Source organism: Artibeus jamaicensis, unplaced genomic scaffold (assembly GCF_021234435.1).
Source record: "Artibeus jamaicensis isolate MK-2021 breed Jamaican fruit bat unplaced genomic scaffold, CSHL_Jam_final scaffold_3151, whole genome shotgun sequence".
Taxonomy (NCBI): domain Eukaryota; kingdom Metazoa; phylum Chordata; class Mammalia; order Chiroptera; family Phyllostomidae; genus Artibeus; species Artibeus jamaicensis.
Genome location: NW_026522037.1, coordinates 3,381,632 through 3,402,656, shown reverse-complemented (window position 1 = coordinate 3,402,656; position 21,025 = coordinate 3,381,632). Strand labels below are relative to the sequence as shown.

General features: G+C 43.4%; 1 protein-coding gene across 2 annotated transcripts in view; it reads left to right on the top strand.

Moving 5' to 3' along the window:
* BAIAP2L1 (BAR/IMD domain containing adaptor protein 2 like 1) overlaps positions 1 to 21,025 on the top strand; it is a 66,051-nt gene that overhangs the window by 19,179 nt on the left and 25,847 nt on the right. For both annotated transcript variants that reach the window (XM_053656962.1, XM_037134814.2), the window contains exons 2-3: positions 812 to 887; positions 10,657 to 10,743. In XM_053656962.1, the coding sequence (XP_053512937.1) occupies positions 812 to 887; positions 10,657 to 10,743 (163 nt within the window). The remainder of the gene's footprint in view (positions 1 to 811; positions 888 to 10,656; positions 10,744 to 21,025) is intronic.

Sequence of the window (21,025 nt, the reverse complement as noted above, 5' to 3'; positions counted from 1 at the left end):
TGGTATGAGTAAAGCTCACTGTTTGTGGGTGGAACAAATATATTCAGTCACTGTGTGTTCTGAGTCAAGTCACAGTCCCCTGGGAATGATTTCTTGTGTGTACTTCAGATTTAGGGTATCTCAGATTTATAGTAACATTCCAAATAATTGCCTGTCTTATACTTGTCATAACAATTTATCTCTAAGTGTGTGAGAAACCCGACATCTGGAGAGTTACAGCATCGTGCGGTCCACAAGGGGGAAACCGTGTCTTCCTGTCCACTGCTGTGCAGAAGACCTCGCACGAAGTAGTTGCTCCATAAGTATTTAATAAATAAGCTGATGGCTGAGGGGGGGAGCACAGTGACCACCTAGAAAGTGTCCTAAAGCTACCAGCAACACTCACCCCACAGCCTCCCCCAGCAGTGAGGCACAGTAAACACAAAATCTCCTCGAAATTTCTGTCCAGCTGGCAGCCAGAACACTGCCCACGTAATCAAATTCCAATCACTAGAATGACAACCATTGATCAGCTTAAACTCAAAGGTGTATCAGCTTCTGGGCTCACAGCGCCTGCAGGGTCGGCTTTGAGAGACAGCCTGGCTGCTGCTTGCTCCACTGACCCCAGGCAGGAGGGTCTCTGCACCCGTGGGCACCTGCAGAACTGCCTGGGTTGCAGACACCTGATAGTGCACGCACCCTGCTCCCTCGGCAGGGACCATGGCGCTCCTCGTGGCCATGTGGGTGTCCCCGGCCACGGAACAAAAGCTAGAAATCACTCAGTCTCCCGTCTCCTCAGTTTAGTAATTCATTTGTTTTGTTTGTTTGTCAGAATGTTATGGAACAGTTCAATCCACGGCTACGAAATTTAATAAACCTAGGAAAAAATTATGAAAAAGCTGTTAATGGTAAGTCTTTCTGTTTTATAAATTTATAAATACAGAGCACATATAAAAGCCATTCCATAAATAGTTCACTGAATTATTGTTAAATGCTTGATATTGAGGTTTTAAAAATATCTGTAAATTGGTAGAAATTATTTACACATAATTTAATCTATACAACTTTTGCAATGGTAGAATATTTATTTGAAGTGAGTACATTGAATAATAAGCTATTGTGAGTTTTGTATTTTAATTATCAAATCATATTTTTTGACATGGTTCAGTCTTTCCTATCTTTGCCATAAACATGTTTTCTGCTTTTTCAACCAAATTATTTATGAACTAATAACACTGCAAGTGTATACTTAAAATGTTTATTTTCGTATCCTGAGGCATAGGAATTACTCTTTTCTTTATATAGAAGAATTTCTTACCTGTTGGGTGTATCACTTTTGATAGTAATGTTCTCTGAGAAGTAAAATTTCTAGCCTGAGTGGAAAAACATCTAAATTAAAGGTTGCACTTAGATTCTCATTTCAAAGCGAATGCTCTTTTGAAATGAAGGTGAGCATAGGCTGCTGTTGTCTCTTTGAGAACCAGCGTTATTCTCTAGTCTGAAGAGTTGTCACTTGAAAAAGCTGGCACACATCTGCACACGGGTTTTCCTGCTGAAAGGCGGGTGCTGTCAATGAGCGCCTTCAAAATATGAGGTGCCGACAATCACCAGATTCCAACATGGTCAAAATAGTGTTCCCTTGGTAGAAAAATCACCTCCAAAATATTCGAACCCTGATTTCACCTTTGACCCTGGTTCATGAAGACCACCGAGGAACACAAGTGGAACTCTTAGTTTCCAGTGGTTAGATTTGGGAAGGGCTTCAGATCAACTTTTGTGTCTTTTTATACCTCATTTTGCCGTGTATAATGTGCACCTTTGCTCAAACTTTTGAGAGGAAAATAAATAGGGTGTGCATTATACCTAGGTAGTACTAATTACACATCTATATAAGTGTTTTTAATTATTTTATTTATGCTTATGCATTAGAAGTGTAACTAGAAAGCAGTAACGATATCTGTATGCAAAATAATCCCCTGGAATATGAGAATCAGTTTTGTTTCTAAATACAAATAAATAAATAATTGAATTTAAAAAGTTAAAATAAAAGTTTTTTCCCTGAAAGTTTGAGCCAAAAATGTGGGTGCACATTATACACAGAAAACTATGGGTCTGTCTCTTATTTTTCTTTTTTTGTGCCCCACCTTCGGGTGCACGAAACCTGTTGGTTTTTTGAAGATAAACCAGTGAAGTGGCCTTACACAGTTTCCACAGGAGCGCGCCCCAGGTGAGACTTCTGATGATGAGTACCCATTGTTGTAGTCACTGCAAAAGTAAACAGCTTACTTACTTCTGGATCTCTGCTGTTTGCCAGACACTTCTGGGGTCAGGAAACGCAGCAGTCCCAGGATTTGTCGCCCTCCATCAGGATCGGTGACGAGCCACTCCTGAGGGCAGCCCCTCCCTCCTTCAAAGAGCAGGAGTCTTGCACAGCTGACTGACCCCCCTTGACGGGAGGCTTAGTCACGAGGCTGTGAAGTCATTGCTGTAGATGCCCCTGTGAAGGAAACCACCAAGTCTTGCGATGATTTTTTCTTTCCAGCATTTGCCGCCTTTCTGAGGCTGAGTTTTACAAGACAACTCAACAAGTGGCCTGCAGCTCAGTCCCTGCTAAAAAGGCTTCTTCCCCAAAGGGCTCTTATCACTTTAACACTTTCTGGGGACTATCCTGCACTTTGTAAGGTATTTCCTGAATTTCTGCAGACCATCTGGTTTTCGTTGTAACCACTGAGAAATTTAGATAAATTTGTAAAGCCCTTGGTAAGGATTTTTGGTGTGGTTGAGGATGCCAGATCAGGTGGATTAGGTTGTCAGTAAAGATGACCTGTGCAGCCAACGCAGGGCAGGGGATGGGCAGTCCCACCGCAGTTTGAGCCAGGGCGGGGAGATGAGTGGAGGCGGGGAGATGAGCTAGCTGGTAGACGGTAGGCTTTAGCAGGCAGATGGCTGCATGCACGTACTGCAGGCAGAAAGTACAGTATCCAGGCCGAGCCCTGGCGTCCGCACTGGCATGGGTGAGCGCTGTCGGGGAATACTAAAATAAATGATGGAATAGAGTCAGATTATTAATGCACTTCGGTGCAGCATTGGTCATCTATTGCCACGTAACAAACTGCCCCTAAACTTGGTGGCATAAAACAACAGTGGTTTATTATAAAGGCAGTGAGGTTCTCTGGACCCCTCATTCTCACGCCTGCAGCCGCAGTCACCTGTGACCGAGACTAGGCGGGGGGCTGAGGGCTGGGCACTGAGGGCTGGGCACATGCCCTCCTGCAGGCCAGACAGGCTGTTCTAAGGGTGCAAGCCTTTGTAGGAATTACACTTGGTGATTCTCCATTGGCCAAAGCAAGTCACATGACCAAGCCACTCTTCTGTGTATAGAGGACTACTCAGGATGGGAATTCTGGGAGGTGTGATTCACTGAAGGCCATTACGTAAAAATCTATCATGAACCCTGGAGTGTGGGTTTACTCTTTGAGCAGTGGGAGGCCCTTGAGTGTTTTTTAGCAAAATTACAATGTAATGAAATCATATTTTAAGGAAAAATTATCTGGTAGAAGTATGTAGATTAGACTGATGAAGTAGCTGGTCAGCCACTAAAATAGCACTAATATGAGAGTGATGTCAGGTCTGGGCCTGAGTAAGAAGACTCCATTGTTTCTCCCCTTAATTTACATGCCACTCAACTGTAGCTCAACACAGGATCCCCTGTTCACACAAACAAATGGAAATATTCATGCATTGGAACTTTTGAAGGTAGGCTTATTGGTAGGAAGGACAGGGACACAGTTGGGCACCCACCGCTGCTCCAGGTAGCGTAGTAGGGGAGGAATTGAGCTACAGTTTAAGAGGGACCGAAGCAGTTTTGCTCCCTGAAAAGGCATCTACCTTCCCCCGCCCCTATCACAGCAGAAGCACGCAGAGGTGGCTGGGAACTTGTAAATAACACAGGGCAGGGTGGGGCAAAACTGCTAGATAACAGACTGGCCTCCTCTCCCCCACACTCCCTGGCAGACCCCAGTAAAACCACAAACAGCAGAAAAAGGAGGTAGCTCTGGGAGTTCACAAAACTATTCTCCTACCACAGTGGTGGTACCCCATAACCAAGGTGAGTTGATCACAGAGAGGACCTGAGATCCCAGAAATACCAATAGTGAGAGCAAGAGAAAACAAAAGTTTGTAATGCAGCACCACCTACTGGGAAACAAAAGAAAGTACCGTCCTTATCAGCCTAATGAATTGTTGAGAGAAAACAGGAGAGCACTACCTCAAAGGCCCAGGCAGAGAAACAATCCATCCAATAGTATGGCCAGGGTAACTTGGGAGCATAGAAAGAAAATGAAAAATTTCCAGAAGTCAAATCAAAGTCATAGAAGACAGTGATTAAAATAACAGAATTCAAAATTGCAGTTATAAGAAACTCAGGGGTATACAAGAAAACTCAGAAAGGCAGTTTACTGAACTGAGGAACAGAATTAATGAACAAAAGGAGCACTTTACCAAAGAGGTTGAAACTATTTAAAAAAAAAAAAATAAGCCGAAACTCTGGAGCTGAAGAACTTAACAAAGGAAATGAGGAATGCATTCATGCATTAGAGTATTGGAAATAGAGCAGACCAGGTGGGAGAGAGAATTGGCTAATGCAAAGATAGAGACCCAAAAAAGGACCCTGGAGGAAGAAGAGAGAACTAAGAGTGTGAGGAGATGAAAAGAAGAACTCCGCAAGAACTCTCTGGCTACACTAGAAAGAGCAATCCAAGGACTACGGGTGTCCGAGAAGGAGAAAGAGGGAGAAGGGAATAGAGGGTCTTCTCGAAGAAATAGTTGATGAGAACTTCTCAAGCCTGTAGAAAGAACTGGACTTCAGAGTAGAGGAAGCTAATAGGATCTGATTATATCAACACAGAAAGACTCTGTCCAAGACGCGAGTCACTCAAACTGTTCAAAGTTAATGACAGAGAAGTTCTCAAGGCAGCAAGGAGGGAAGAAAGACTGACACACAAAGTAAACCTCATCAGGTTATGATCAGGTTTCTCAGTAGAAGCATTGCAAGGCAGGAGAGAGTAGAAGGAAATATTCAGAATATTAAAAGGGGAACCATCAGCGAAGGGTAATATATCCAGCAAAGCTGTCCTTTAAATATGAAGGAGAAATAAAGTTTCTCCCAGAGAGAATTTGCCACCACAAACATTTCATTACAATAAACATTGAAAGGAACTCTTCTACTGGGGAAAAACAAAAAGGAGTATGTGAAACTTGGAATAAGATGATTTCATAGACAGAAGCAGAAAACTGTAAATCTACTTCAGGATAAGTTATTAAACAATTATGGCATAAAGGTTAAAGGGGGCATTAAAATTAAAATAAGTATTGCAATTTAGTAATGAGTGCACAACTTTAAAAAGGGGGAAATTTGTGACAAAGTCATAAAAGGGAGGAGGAAAAGGACTGAATGGGTACAGGCGAATGAAGAAAAGAGGCAATTAAAAGAAGTACTATTGTACGTATGAAATATTTTACAACCACAAAACAATAGTCCAAAGCTGAGGCATGAAACATAAAATAGGATAAAGGGAAAAAACCATAGGAAACCACCAAGTTAAATAGCAGACAGAATCACAAGGGAAAAGCCACAGTGGGGATAGAGCAACCAGAAATCAAAAGACAAAATGGATGTAGTAAGTCCTGATTTATCAATAATCACCCTATATGTCAATAGACTGAACTCACCAATCAAAAGGTACAGAGTAGCAGGATGGATTAAAAAAAACAAGACCCAGTTATATGTTGCCTGCGAGAGACTCATCAACTCTGAAGAAAAGCACAGGTTCCAAGTGAATGGGTAGAAGGTGATACTCAAGCAAATGATCTCACTAAGGAAAAAATGAAAAATGACTCGAGGAAATGAAACAGAAGTTACAATAGACATCACAGAAATGCTATTATACAAGAATACCATGAAAGGCTATATGCCACCGAATTTGGTAACCTAGAAAAAATGGGCAAAGTCTTAGAAATGTATAACCTTCCTAGACTGAACTATGAAGAATGGGAAAAGCTAAGTAGACCAATCACTGGTAAGGAAATTGAAATGGTAGTCAAAAACCTCCTAAAAAGTAAAAGTTTCAAACCAGATGTCTTCGCTGGTGAATCCTACTGTTCAAAGAACGTTTAGTACCTCTCCTTCTCAAGTTTTTTCAACAAATGGAAGTGGGAATACTTCCTAACTCATTACACAAGGACAGCGTTACCCTGATACTGAAACCAGGGAAGGATAACACCAAAAAAGAAAAGTGCAGGTCAGTATCTCTGATGAACAGAGATGCAAAAAACCCTAAAGAAAATACTAACAAATGTAGTATAACAGTACATTAAGTAGATATAGTCAAGAGGGGGGTTCATTATAGGGATGCAAGGATGGTTTGACATCCACAAATCAATGTGTATAAAAATTAACAAAATAGATTAAAATCTTACAATTATATCAATAGATGCAGAAAAGAACATTTGACAAGATACAGCATCCATTTATGATTAAAATTATAACATGGGTATAGAACAGGGATGTCGAACTGATTTTCATTGGGGGGGACAGCATCAGCCTCACAGTTGCCTTCAAAGGGCCTAATGTAAGTTTAGGACTATGTAAACGTAACTGCTCCTTAACAGTTAAGCAAGAGCTTGGCACTGCCGCCGGGTAGAAACAAGGTGCCGAGCCAGATAAAACAAGGTGGAGGGCTGGATTCGGCCGTGGGCCTTGTGTGTGCCACCTGTGGTACATAGAAGGGAAGTAACTCAACATAATAAAGGCCATAGATGACAGGTCCTCAGCTAATGCCAGACTCAACAGTGAAAAACTGAAAGCTTTTTCTCTAAGATCAGAAACAAGGCGGGGGATGCCTGCTCTTGCCATTGTTATTCAACATAGGAATGGAATGTCTCACCAGAGCAGTCAGGCGAGAGAAAGAAAAGGCATCCAAATTGGGCACAAAGAGGTAAAACTGTCACTATTTTCAGATGACATGATTCTATATAAAGAACCCTGAGGACTCTACCAAAAGACCATTAGAAATAGTAAACAAATACAATAAAGTTGCAGGCTTAAGATCAATATACAAAAATGTATCAGAAAAAGAAATAAAGAAAACAGTCTCACTTACACTTGCAGCAAAAAGGACAAAATACCTAGGAATAAACAGAAGGTGAAAGACCTGTACTGAAAACTACATTGTTAAAAGGAATGGAAGAAGACACAGAGAAATGGAAAGAGGTTCAGTTTTTATGGATTGGAGGAATTAACATTGTGGAAAGTGGTTGTATTACCTAAACCAATATACAGACTTAATATAACTCCCGTCAGAATCCCAATGGCATTTTTCACAGAAATAGAAGGAAAAAATACTCAAATTTGTTTGAAAACACACACACACACACACACAAAAGCAGATAGCCAAAGCAATCCTGAGAAAAAAAGAACCAAGCCAGAGGTATCACACTTTCTGGCTTCAAACTATACTACAAAGCTACAATAATCAAAACACTGGTTTTGGAAGAAAAACACACAGACCAATGGAACAGAATTGGGAGCTCATCAATAAACCCACACATACATGGGCAACAAATTTTTAACAGTCGGAAAAAGAAAAGTCTCTTCAATAAATGGTGTTGGGAAAACTAGAGAGCCACATGCAAAAGAATGAAATTATACTGTTATCTGATACTATACAAAAAAGTTTAACTAAAAATGGATTAAAGACTTGAATATAGGACCCGAGACAATAAAATAACAGAAGAAAACATAGGCACTAAACTTGGTCTTAGAGGGGTCTTTTGTTGTTTTTTTTCTTTTTTGTGTGTGTGTGTGAACTTGCCTTCAAGACAAGGGAAGTAAAAAGAAAAAAAATGGGACTACAAACTAAAAAGTTTCTGCAGAGCAAAAGAAAAACAATCAATAAAACTAAAAGGCAGCCAGCCAACTGGGAGAAGAATATTTTCAAACAATATCTAAAATACTAGGTTGGCCACAAAGTCTGTTTAGTTTTTTCTATAATGTGAAAGACACACCTTTTGTTTTTACCAATAGCTTTATTGATTTGGCCATTTTGAGCGTGCCAACTGTCTCCCATGTGGCGTAATGTTGATTGTTCTCAGTGAGTGTCTTGAAGTGCTCACTCCCATCTCCAGCTGGTCTGCCCAATTGTGGACCATCATCTCGCAAGAGATCTCCAGCACGAAACTTTGCAAATCATTTTTAGTATGTTTGATCAGTCACAGCATCTTCCCCATACACTGCACAAATCTTTTGTGTTTCAGTTACATTTTTACCTTTCTTGAAATAATAAAGCATACAGTCTAACAATTGTTTTGAATGAAGTTAAGGCAACTAAGTGCTACTAGAGCCATCTTATGGGGAAAAACCCAAGTGAACTTTTTGGCCAACCCAATATTATAAAGAACTCCTGCAACTCAACAACAACAAACCAAACAATCTGGTTCAAAAGTGGGCAGTAGACCTGAATAGACACTTTTTCAAGGAAGACATACAGATGGCCAACAGGTATAGGAAGAGATGTTCCATTTTACTAGTTCTAAAGGAAATACAAATCAAAGCACAATGAACTAACACCTCATACCTTTTAGAATGGCAACTCCCTAAGACAAGAAGTAAGTGTTGGAAAGGACACGGAGAAAGGGGAACCATCGCGTGCTGCTGGTGGGAGTGTGTATTGGGGCAGCTACTATGGACAGTAGTGTGGAGGTTCCTCAGGATATTAAGAATAGAGCTACTGCCCTGCCCTGACTGCTGTGGCTCGGTCGGTTGGATGGTATTCTGCAAACCAAAAGGTCGCTGGTTCAATTCTCAGTGGGCACATGCCTGAGATGCAGGTCCAGGCCCCAGTTTTGGGTTCGTGCAAGAGGCAACCAATCACTGTTTCTTGCATCACTGTTTCTCTTCCTCTCTTTTTCCCTTCCCTCCCCTGTCTCTAGAATCAATAAAAGAAAAGCTGAAAGAAAAACTGATAGAGCTACCATATAACTCAGCACTCTCTCCTCTGAGTGTTTACCACCCCCCCCAAATTGAAAACACTTATTTGTAAAAATGTGTGTGTCCCTATGTTTATTGTAGTATTATTCATAATAGCCAAGACATGGAAAGAGCCAAAGTATCTTTTGAAGATGATGGACTGAAGAAGGTGTGATACACACGCGCACGCGCACACACACACACAATGGAATACTATTAAGCCATGAAAATGAAATACTGCCTTTTGCAATAACAGATGGATTTTGAGAGTATTATGCTAAGGGAAGTAAGTCCTGTGGAAAAGGACAGGAACCACATGATTTTAGTCATGTGGGATATAAATCAAAATGCTGCAAACAAACAGACTCACAGACACAGATGACAGAGTGGGGGTTTCCAGAGGGTAAGAGGGGTGGAGGAGAACAAAGAGGATGAAGGAGTTCAAGTACACGGTGATAGGAGGGGCCCAGACTTTGTGTGGTGCGCGCACAATGAAGTATACAGATGCTGTATAAAGTTATAGACCTGCAATTTACATAATGTTATTAACCACTGTTACCCTCCCCCAAATTTAAATAAGTAAAATGGAGCAAATATGCTTCATTCCTTAAAACAATAAATGGCGGGAAATCCCTTTAATGTGTCACAGAGAGGGGCAAAATTATGAGAATATTTATTCTGGATAAATTATATAACTTTAAAAGTTACTTCAGCTTTATCATAAAAGCAAGGATATTTTACCAGATTAGGAAAGTTAAATAGTTTTAAACATAAATCAACAGATAATGAAAAGTTTCACTTGGGCATGTGAGCTCAAACCAAAAATGTTGTTTAAATATTGTGTAACCCGCACTCCATTCTCCCACACATTTGCTTTTCAGTTTGTTAGCACCTTGTGATTCAGAACCTTCATGCTAAAACGTCGCATACATTAACCTGACGTTTCACTGGCCATGAGCTCGATTTTAGACACAGCCATCTCTTTTTCAGTTCTGAGGCCAAAGGGTCAACAATCACCGTAATTTAGAGCTAAGGAAGTGCAGTCCCTTACCTGGAGTTGTGTTCACTCCCTCTGACTTGCTGTTGACCTTGGGAACCTCCCAGAATACCTCCATTCCCCTGCCCTTCATGAAACAGGGTGATAACTTCACTGAAGCATGTTGTAATGTTGCCAGCTAGAACAACCTAAGTAATAACTTGGAATAACTACATAAATGTAACTTATTATTGCCCTTTTTGACAATTATACTTTAAGCTTATCCTCAGTCTATTGAAACAACCGTATAGTAGAGCATTGCATTTCCTGCACTTGCATACATGTATGGGAAAAGCCGTAAGTTTTATGTTAGGAGCGCACCTGTTATGGACCTGGCGTCAGGCTCAGGCAGGGCCTTCTCTGGACTTCCAGGCCTCACTGCCGAGTGGCTCCCCAGGGCAGGTCTGAGGAAGGGGTCCCCACAGTGCTCTCCAGGGGTGGGGGCCTCTTCAGGTGTGGCTGCCCAGCACAGGCCCTGCCTTCTGAAAGCCACACTTGTCGCAGCCCAAACTTCCCTGTGGCCAGAGGGACTAAGGGGTGCTTGAAGGAAACCTCTGTGTTGCTTCCTCCTGTCCTCGTCTAAGCGGTGCTTTTTTGTTCCACCCTCCCTGTCTAGCCATGGTCCTGGCGGGAAAAGCCTACTACGATGGAGTGGCCAAGATTGGCGAGCTTGCCACCGGGTCCCCAGTGTCGACGGAGCTGGGTGAGCTGACTCTTGCTGTATATGAACCTGACATGCGCTGCGGTTTCAGGGCCTCTCATCCTCTGGGTGCCCATAGGAACATGTGAAGTGGCCCAAACCCAGCTAGAACGGAGAGCTATCCTCATATGCCAGTGTGCTCATTTCTGGGATGATGCAGCTCACTGCGGTTTCTCGGAAGCGGGGGCTTCATTGGAGGGCAGGCTAAGGCTGGCACGCAGTCCCCCTGCTCCTCAGGAATCGGGCTTTTGCCTCTGAGTCTCAGGCTCAGCCCTTCTCCCTGAAGCACAAAGCCCAGGGAGCTGTGACCTACATTCGTAACTGAAGGAGATGGGACCAGACCTCCCAGCCCCGCGGAAGTATTTCCTGTGACTCACCCAGCAGAAAGGCAGAGCCCTTCGAGTTCTGTTGGCTCTCGTTGCTTCCACGGTTGCTCTCAGTAGGAATTTTTCCGGTCTTGCTGGTATGAATTGGCCTCCTGTACGCACACCACGGGCAGCCACACCCTCGGCTGTGCCAGCTCCTGAGGGAGTGAGGTTTCCGTTCACAGTGCCAGGTCTCCCTGGGCCATCTCCGAGTGGGGTGCGGTGTGGGGGTTCATTTGTTTAAACAGCCCCATGCATATGCTTTATTTTACAAAGGGTAAAACTACTGGCTTTAGAATGTTTGTTCAAATTTGGAAGGTTCAGAAAACCAGAGGAAAAGATTAGTGAAGTGTGTGCCTGATTGAAGCAAAATGGGTGTGTCTCCAGTTAAAAGGTAGAAAGGGCAGCAGCGAACACTTAAATTCAGTAATCCACACCAGGTCCAAGCATCTGGGGGGTTCTCAGCATTGCTTGGAACGTTCTGCCCTGACCCGTGATGGGGGAGGGGACAGTTGTGAGTGTTGCTGACCATGCCGAGTTGGAGGCTCAGCTGCCAGCTGTACGGCGGCGCAGCTGGGTGCTCATTAACATTTTCTGACACATTTTATCCTTGGAGTGTTTACAGTCTTAAAACCTGTGGACAAAACCTAAGCCTGAAGTGGCGCTATATGATTAATGAGCCCGTACTACCTCACTTAACAGAACCAGTTACATGCAGAAAGGTTTCCACACCCTTCCTGACTTGTGTTGGTCGGTGCCATGGCTTCCGCATGTTCTGGTAGAGCCTGAACTGGAGTAACTCTGTCCTAAGCGGCATCAATTTAATAAAATGCACACTGGGGCATTGGAGGGATGACTGAGATGATTATAGGGTTCCAAGATACAGGCCTAAATGAAAAAGAAACACCCTATTTGTGTCAGGCATGAGGGGGAAGGTGCGACCTTCACACTAAACCCTACGGTGCTCTGACTCACTGGCACTCAGTTTGCTGAGCTCGTTTCATGGTTCTTGCCACTGTTTAAATAAGACGTCTGCTCTACGCCTTATTCACCTTATTTGATTCATGGTGAGTTCTTGATGTTGAGTCAGCTGTTTCCACAGCAACCACGTTGCTATGAACACGGGCTTAAAACTTCCATCTCGGTAAGGGAGATGTGTTGCAATGGTGCGGTTTCATGTGGTATGTATTCTATTCAGAGAGACTGGCAGTGACTTTTTATTGTGCTTTATTTATGTTTCAGGTCATCCTGCTTATATTCGTTATCTCATATAGTTATTTTCTACCATTTATATCAACTCCAAGATCAAGTTCTAGTAAGAGCTACTCTTGGAGGCCTAGTATTAACTTCTTCATTGCTTAGTTTTTCAATTTTTAAATCCATTTAAACTCTCTATGTCAGAGTATAGTGGACAATTCATAGAAAAGAGAGAAAGACCTAAAGCAGACTATATTTTTCTCATTTTTCAAGAAGATTTTGTTGAGTTACTGACTCTTGTTATTGGTATTCGTAGCTTTATTATAAAACGTTATAAATTACATTTGATAAAAACTGAAGGAATATTATGTATGTGAAGCTCATGAATCATTTCAAAAGTTGTCATTCTTTAAACATACTGTCTGTGAAAAAACTTCCTTTTCCCTTACCCTCACAAGATCTTAGTTTAAAGTTTTTCCATTATTGCTCTAGAAGAAAGAGATGCTGAAATATCCCTATCATTTCTAAAACTTTGATTGTAAAAGTAGTTATTTTAATGTAATTAAAATATTTTAATGTTGCTGTAGAACACATAACATTTTTCATTTTATACAGATTTTTATATGAAACTTATGATAGTTTGTTTGAATTCTGATAGTTTTGTACTTTGGAAGATAAGTGAAGAAAACATACTCTGAGTAAAATATTTACTGAAGTCCTAGAAATTTATAGAGAGGGTTAACCTGGAAAACGTGGCCAAACACGGTATACACTGTGCGTGTCGATCAAGGTGGCAATGCCACGCTTTGGTCTCTTCTCACTTGGCGGGGGAGGGGCGCTAAAAGCTGGAAGAGAAAGTTGATTCGCCTTTCACTTCCCATCCAATGTGGACCAGCCTCGAGAGGAAGGCAGAGCTGCGGACTGCGGCGGCACAGTGGTACCGTGGCAGATTTTCCAGCCGGGGGCATTGCCCTGGAGACACCCAGCTGTCAGCATCAGCCCACCAGTGACCTGTCAATAATTTAAGGTGTTTCTGCCCAAAAGTAATGAAATGCCCAACTAATAGTGATTTAATCAATAGATGTTTCCATTATCCCACATAAAAAGGCCGTTGTTGCCCTGGCCGGTGTGGCGCAGTGGACTGAGTGTGGGTTGCGAACCAAAGGGTCGCCAGTTTGATGCCCAGTCAGGGCACATTCCTGGGTTGTGGGCCAGGTCGCTGGTGGGGGCCACGTGAGAGGCAACCACACACTGATGTGTCTCTCCCTCTCTTCCTCCCTCCCTCCCCCCTCTCTAAAAATAAATAAATAAAACTTCAAAAAGGTACTTTTTTTTTTTAAAGGCTGTTGTTAATTAACAGCTTTCTTGAGATAACATAACAGTTCACCCAGCTGAGGTGTCCAGTTTAGTGATTTTTATTATATTCACAAGATTTTAAAGTCATCACCAAAACCAACTTCAGAATATTTTCACCATCCCAAAAGAAGCCCTATTTTGTATCTCTCGGTTGGGTTCTGCTGGGCATGTCGTGCAGATGGAATCCTACAATGTGGATCTTTTTTGACTGGTCCCTTTCACTTGGTATAACGGCTGCAGGGTGCGTTCATGTTGCCGCACACGTCAGTACTTCCTGTTGATGGAGGGACCGCATTCCACTGCACAGCTGCACCACGGTGGTCCATCATTTGTGGGTCGATGGACATTTGAGTTGTTCCCTTTTTTTTTTCACCCGTTGGAAACTGAACTTTATTTTTTTTTAAATTTTTTTGATTATGCTGTTACAGTTGTTCTATTCCCCCTTTCATTCCCCTCCACCCTACCTCCCATCCCCACCATTACCCCCCTTTAGTTTATGACCATGTGTCTCAAGTCCTTTAGATTCTATATTTCCCATGCTATTCTTGCCCCCCCATCTATTTTCTATCTACTGTCTATGCTACTTATTTTCTGTACCTTCTCCCCCCTTCTCCTCCTCCCACTCCCCTGTTGCTAACCCTCCTTGAGATCTTCATTTCTATGTTTCCACTCCTGATCTAGCTGTCCTTTTAGTTTGCTTTCGTTTTAGGTGTGGTTGTTAATAACTGTGAGTTTGTTGTCCTTTCACTGTTCATGTTTCTTTAACTTCTTTTTCTTCGATAAGTCCCTTTAACATTTCATATAATAAGGGCTTGGTGATGATGAACTCCTTGAATTTGATCTTATCTGAGAAGCACTTTATCTGCCCTTCCATTCTAAATGAAAGTTTTGCTGGATAGAGCAATCTTGGTTGTAGGTCTTTGGATTTCATGACTTGGAATACCTCTTTCCAGCCCCTTCTTGCCTGTAAGGTCTCTTTTGAGAAATCTGCTGACAGTCTGATGGGGACTCCTTTGTAGGTGACTATCCCCTTAGCTCTTGCTGCTTCTAGGATTCTCTCCTTCATTTTAATTTTGGCTAATGTAATTATGATGTGCCTTGGTGTGTTCCTTCTTGGGTCCAACTTCTTTGGGACTCTCTGAGCTTCCTGGATTACCTGGAAGTCTATTTCCTTTGCCAGATTGGGGAAATTCTCCTTTATTATTTGTTCAAATAAGTGTTCCCCTGGTGGCTGTGCCTTTCCCCCTTCTGGTACCCCTATAATTCGGATGTTGGAGCGTTTAAAGATGTCTTGGAGGTTCCTAAGACTCTCCTCATTTCTTTGAATTCTTGCTTCTTGACTCTTTTCTGTTTGGCCATTATTTGCTTTCTTCTGGTCCACTCCATTGATTTGAGTCCCAGTTTCCTTTTCATTGCTATTGGTGTCCTGTGCAATTCCATTCATTTCAATTAGTTTCGCCTTCATATATTTGTCTAATTTGTCCGTATAATCAACCAGTTCTGTGAGGATCCTGATGACCAGTGTTTTAAACTGTGCGTCTGAGAGTTTTGCTATTTCTTCATCACTTAGATTTATAGGCTCTGGGGCTTTGAGATCTTCTTGAGCCATTTTTGGTCTGTTCGCGCCCTTTAAGTGTGAGAAGCGGCGCCTTGGACTCCCAGGTCGCTGGGTTGTGACGCTGTATGTGGGGGCGTGGTCAGAGTGGGGAAATGGCGACCCCCTCTGCTGTTTCTCACAGCTGGGTGATGAGCAGCGCCTTAGGTGGTTCACCTGGGCCGGGCCACTCAGAGTCGCTGGGTTATGATGCTGTATGTGGAGGTGGGGTCAGAGCAGGGAAATGGCGGCGCTCTCCCTGCTGCTTGCCGCAGGGATCCACTGGGTCCCGGTCCAACCGCCCACTCCCTCGCCTGTCCACCCGCGCACAAATGCGCGACCACAGTCAACATGCAGCCCCACTCCCCCCGCTGTCTCCTCCGAGGTCGCTCGCCTGGTCGCTTGCTCGGTGGCTCACTAGGTCCAACCCCGCGCCTGGATTTCGCGGGCCTGGATTCCGCGTGCCTGAGTCCGTCCCCGCTTCACCAGCCGCTGGTTTCGCCCCTTACAGGTCAGGCTGAAGAATTTGTTGTTAACGGACTTCCGAAAAGTTCAATTTTCCATGTTCTGGCTGTGTTTTCTGTTGCTAATATTTAGTTGCCTCTAAACTTGGTTGTGTGAGAAGGCCCGGCACATCCACCTATGCCTCCATCTTGGCGGAAGTCCTGAGTTGTTCCCTTTTTAGCTGTTAAGCGCTGTGCTGCTGTCAACATTCGTGTGCAAATGTTGTGAGTCCGTGTGCTTTCCCCTCTCCTGGTTGTCTGCTTAGGAGTGGAATTGCGGGCTCGTGTGGTAATGAAGGACTCTTCCTGTAAGGCTGGGGTGTCAGAGTCATTTTCACCAGGGGCACATCAGCCTCATGGTTGCCTTCAAAGGGCCAAATGTAATTTTAGGACTGTGTAAACGTAACTGCTCATCAACAGTTTAGCGAGAGCTCGGTGCTGCCGCCGGGCGGAACCAAGGTGCCGGGCCAGATAAGACGAGGCGGAGGCCGGATGGGGCCTGGGGGCCCCGAGTTTGCTGCCTGTGCTGTAAGGTTTTGCCGCCGCCTTACTGCTCTTTTCTGTGCCAGGTCATCTAGGGAAGTTAAAGTTTTGCCATTGGAAGTCACCAAGGAATGAAGAGGAGGGATACCAAGCAATGGTGGGGCTTCTCTGATTTAAATACTATAGTTTTCTTCTTAGAAAATAAAAATCATTGATATAATATGACCTGCTATTTGACAAAATGCTTGTAAATTATTTAGAATTTGTAAAGCAACAGAAATGCCCCCTTTGTTTGCTGTTGTATCCACTTGAACAAAGGTGTGACTCAGACTGTTTGGAAAATACTTTAATGTAAATATCCAAAATTTGTAAGTCATTCTAAGTACCTGAAAGTTAAGAAATAATGGCAGATTTTAATTTCTGCGTGTGTGTGTGTGTGTGTAGCTTATCAACAATGATTGGTTTTGTCCATTTCACTTTTTAAAGATTTTATTTATTTATTTTTAGAAGGGAGGGAGAGAAATATCAATGTGCAATAGATAACATCGATAGGTTGCCTCTCACATGTCCCCAACTGGGGACCTGGCCCGCAACCCAGGCGTGTGCCCTGACTGGGAATCGAACCAGTGACCACCTTTTGGTTCACAAGCCCACATTCAATCCATTGAGCCACACCAGCCAGGACAGATACTAATATTCTATAAACTTTCCCGATAACATGTGCTTCAAAAAAGTCATTTTCTCATGAAAATAAAAGGCCCTTTATGAATACAGTCTATTCTGTTTTATAGAGAAGATTCATAAACTGTATTGTTGCTTTTTTTCCCAACTATAATTGAAAGTAATTATCAAATAATGATTCAAGAGAAATACCAAATTGTAGTCATTTTTATGCTGAATGCTCTCAACCACTTGAAGATTACAACAAGAATTGACCTACATTTTGAAGTAGGTCATATTCGTTTTGCTAAAACGTCACCTTTTATAAGTTGTACCTGAATTGTGGGGTGAACCTATTAGAGCCAGGGGGCTGGCCGGCACCAATTTGTATGTGAAGGGCTGTGCCTGGAACGTGGCCAGTTGTTTGTTCAGGTGTTGTCTGTGGCTGAGTGGATGTGACAGAAGTGTGGCCCTGGGACCTGAACTAGTTACAACATGGCCTCTCACAGGCTCTTACTGTGATTACATGTCATCCAGTTTCTTACCTGTGAGGCCTGAGTGGTCTCGTGAGGGGTCGACTGTCCTTTTTCTCCACCTAGAAAGCCGTCCCACCCCACCGCACTGTCGCAGTGCTCGGCTTCAGTGCACGGTAACAGCAGGGGCCTGACGTGCACAGCGCCACCAGACGCTCAGAAACACGGCTGTCTGACCTCGTTGAGAGCAATGAGCAAACAACAAAAAGCCAAAAACCAGGGCGTGTAGTTCGGGTTTGGTAGGAAAATATTTTAATCCACTGTGTTTAATAAGTGGTACATAGTATGAATGAGAGCCCCTGTGACTCAGGTTGTCAGGTGTGTGCCTGTAGTCACACACAAATCTTTACCACGTGTGCACGGTCCAACTCAACAACTGGCCTCCTTTAGAACAGGAAACTGGACTGTGTGCACAACTGCCAATTTTGTCCCTAAATCAAACAACATTTATATTTCAAAACTTAGAAAATATTGAAAAGGTGGAAAGGAAAAACACATGGTCAAGGGGAAGTGTTTTGGCAAAATATATTTAAAAGAAACTGAGCCTGTTTTAATGTCTTTAAAGCATAGAAACATAAAGCTCGTTCTCATTTATTTCTCAAGGAATAACAGGAGACTTTCTTTGGGGAGTTTACAAATTTGCTTTGAGGTCTTTGTAGCTCACCATTACATAAATTTAGACTATGTTATTTTGTTCCTGTTTAGTCAGCTGTTACATTATTTCAAATCAGTTCTTAAATTGTTTGGGCCAGTGTTTTTAATTGGGCCCAGAACAGATTTTTATACCCTCACCATCAGGGAACATAGAAAAGCATAGGTTTTCTTTTGTTATCGATAGAATGTTTATAGGTCATGCAATCTTCATAAAGTATTTATTATAGCCCTGGCTGATGTGGCTCAATGGATTGAGCACCAACCTGTAAACCCAAAGGGTCACCGGTTTGATTCCCAGTCAGGGCACATGCCTGGGTTGTGGGCCAGGTCCCCAGTAGGGGGCGCACAGAGGCAACCACACATTGATGTTTCTCTCCCCCTCTTTCTCCCTCCCATACCCTCTCTAAAAATAAATTAATTAAATTAAATATTTTAAAAATATTTTTATTAGTTTTTTCTGTTGATACTCAAAATTCAACTTGAGAATCTTCGGTCTTTAAAACAAGAGCAGGAGAAAATCTGAACTATTTTAAAAGAAGTTTTATGAATTCACAAAAGTACTACAAATATAGTCCTTAGAAGGTGTGATGTGGGGCCCGTTTAGGTAGAGTGCCCAGGAGCATGCAGTAGGAGGGAGCGATGTCTGGGGGAGGCCATTCCAGTTAGATGCTGGCAGTGCAGAGCCCGAGGCCTCGTCAGCGTGGGCGCCCTCCGAAGCCAGGCTGAGGTGCAGTTAAGAACGGAGGAGTGGTAGGTGGTGCGGTCTTAACAGTGCAGCAGGCTCAAGGCTGCAGCCAGGTCGTGTCGGGCCCTCTGGGTCATGGTAAGAATCTCTACCTCCGAAGTGGGGTGGGGGCCCCCGAAGGTTTCGAACTCAGGAGTGTTGTGATTTGACTCACATTTTAGAAGGTTCTTTCTTCCTGGCTTCTGGTGGAAACAGACCGGGTGGGAGGCGGCTGCCCCAGTCTCGGCGGGAAGGAGCTACTGGGGCAGGGGAGAGTCAGTGGCGCCAGCTGTGAACTGGGCCGCGAGTGCAGCAGGGCTGTGCTGTTGCACGTTGGGCTCAGCTTTCAGATGCCTTAGGTTTGGGGTTCCTGTTAGACCAAGTGGAGATGCTGACATGACAGCTGGAGATGTGAGTCCGGAGTTCACTGTGTGAATAAGGCGGGCCCTGCATCGTCTGCCCAGAGACACTGGTACTTAATACTCTGGGCCCTGTGGCTTCCCTCGGTCCCAAACCTACAGTTACTGAGGATCACAGCTTGTCACATGCTTCAACTCCGTGTTCTCATTTGAGGGGCTGTTTATTTACATGACCATCTTACAGAGGTGCTTGGGAGGCAGGGTGGGAAGGGGGCCAGGGAGGCCTCCTGCACCCGCCTCTGCCACTCTGCGTGGCAGGAGCCTGCCCAGCGGAGTGTCCGCCCCGCAGCCCGGTCCTTTTCCTTCTCCAGAGTGAGTTGTCTGTGTGGCAGGCAGTCAGGTGGGGGCGTTCCCTCCGTTCGTAGTGGACACTCATCTTTGTTGCCTCCTAGTTCCTTCAGTGTGTTAAGCTTTCAAAATTTCAGATTTACCCATCCAGGTAGCCATTGCCCACTCTGACCTGGAGGTAGTTCCTTGATCTGTGTGTCTTTGGGCGGTGACAGGTGGGCCATGGTGGGCTGGTCTTCATGGGCCTGGTGCTTCGGGGAATCAGTCCCGCCACTTTGGATTTCCTTCCTGCCTGACCCAAACACTCTGAGCTGAAATGGCTTAGTGACCAGACTAGCCCTCAGTCCTGTTTTAGTGTTTTTAAAGAACGTTTAAAAACTTCAGCCCTGGCTAGTGTGGCTCAGTGGATTGAGCACTGGCCTGCAAACCAAAAAGTCACTGGTTTGATTCCTAGTCAGGGCACATGCCTGGGTTGTGGGCCAGGTCCCCAGTAGGGGGCAAGTGAGAGGCAACCACACATTGATGTTTCTCTCCCTCTCTTTCTCCCTCCCTTACCCACTTTCTAACAATAAATAAATAAAATCTTTAAAAGTAAAAAATTTCAGATGCAGTATTTTTTAAGCTGGAATGGAAATGCAGATAATTAGTGATACTATAAGGAATAAGTGGTTGTCAGTTTCATTCATTATTGATGCACACCTGCCTTCATTTTCAATTGTATCAAAGTGGTTATATTTTAGCCTTCATCTACTAATCAGTGAAAAAGGAAGATGAATAATTAATGTTAACTTACCTCATTTGACATAATAGCTTGTAGAATATTTTTAATCTTTTAATCCTATATTTTACACTCAGGTGTAAATAAAACAATCACTTGTCATCCGTATATGGATGTAAAATTGACAAATTATTTCTGTGTGATATATAATTGATAAACTTGAATAAATTGACATTGTCCTTTTAGCTAAAATCAGAAGAGTACGTCAAAGTCCTACTTGGGAAATAAGTGTTCGTCACTGCAAATCCTGTGTGTCACTGAACTTGACAGTGCTAGCGTACAGCAGGCAGGCTGAAGCAGTTTTCTAGCTAATCTGAAACGAAATGGCAGTAAGAATCGTTTGCTCTCTGAGTCAGTTTATCACCCTGAGCGGCAGAACCATCCCCTGAGCCCCGAACCTCCCTGTTCCTTGGCATGGTGCTTAGTTACAGTTTCCAGGGACACACACCTCCACTCGGAGGTCACCTGGGTTCTGAAATACCAGGTCTCTGACGCTCTAAACTGGTGTTAGCGCTCTAGCTCACTGAAAGGCCTGGATTTTAAAATACCCGGAATATTTTATATTAAAACATTTCTTACGTAGAAATTAAGAACTAATTCATATGTCGGTCATGCAGGATTTACTGGTTTCCCTCAAACCTTAAGTCATCCCCTTTCTTTAAAACATACACACACACACACACACACACACACACACAGAGTTGCTGTCTCTAGGTACCTTCTTGTGTGGC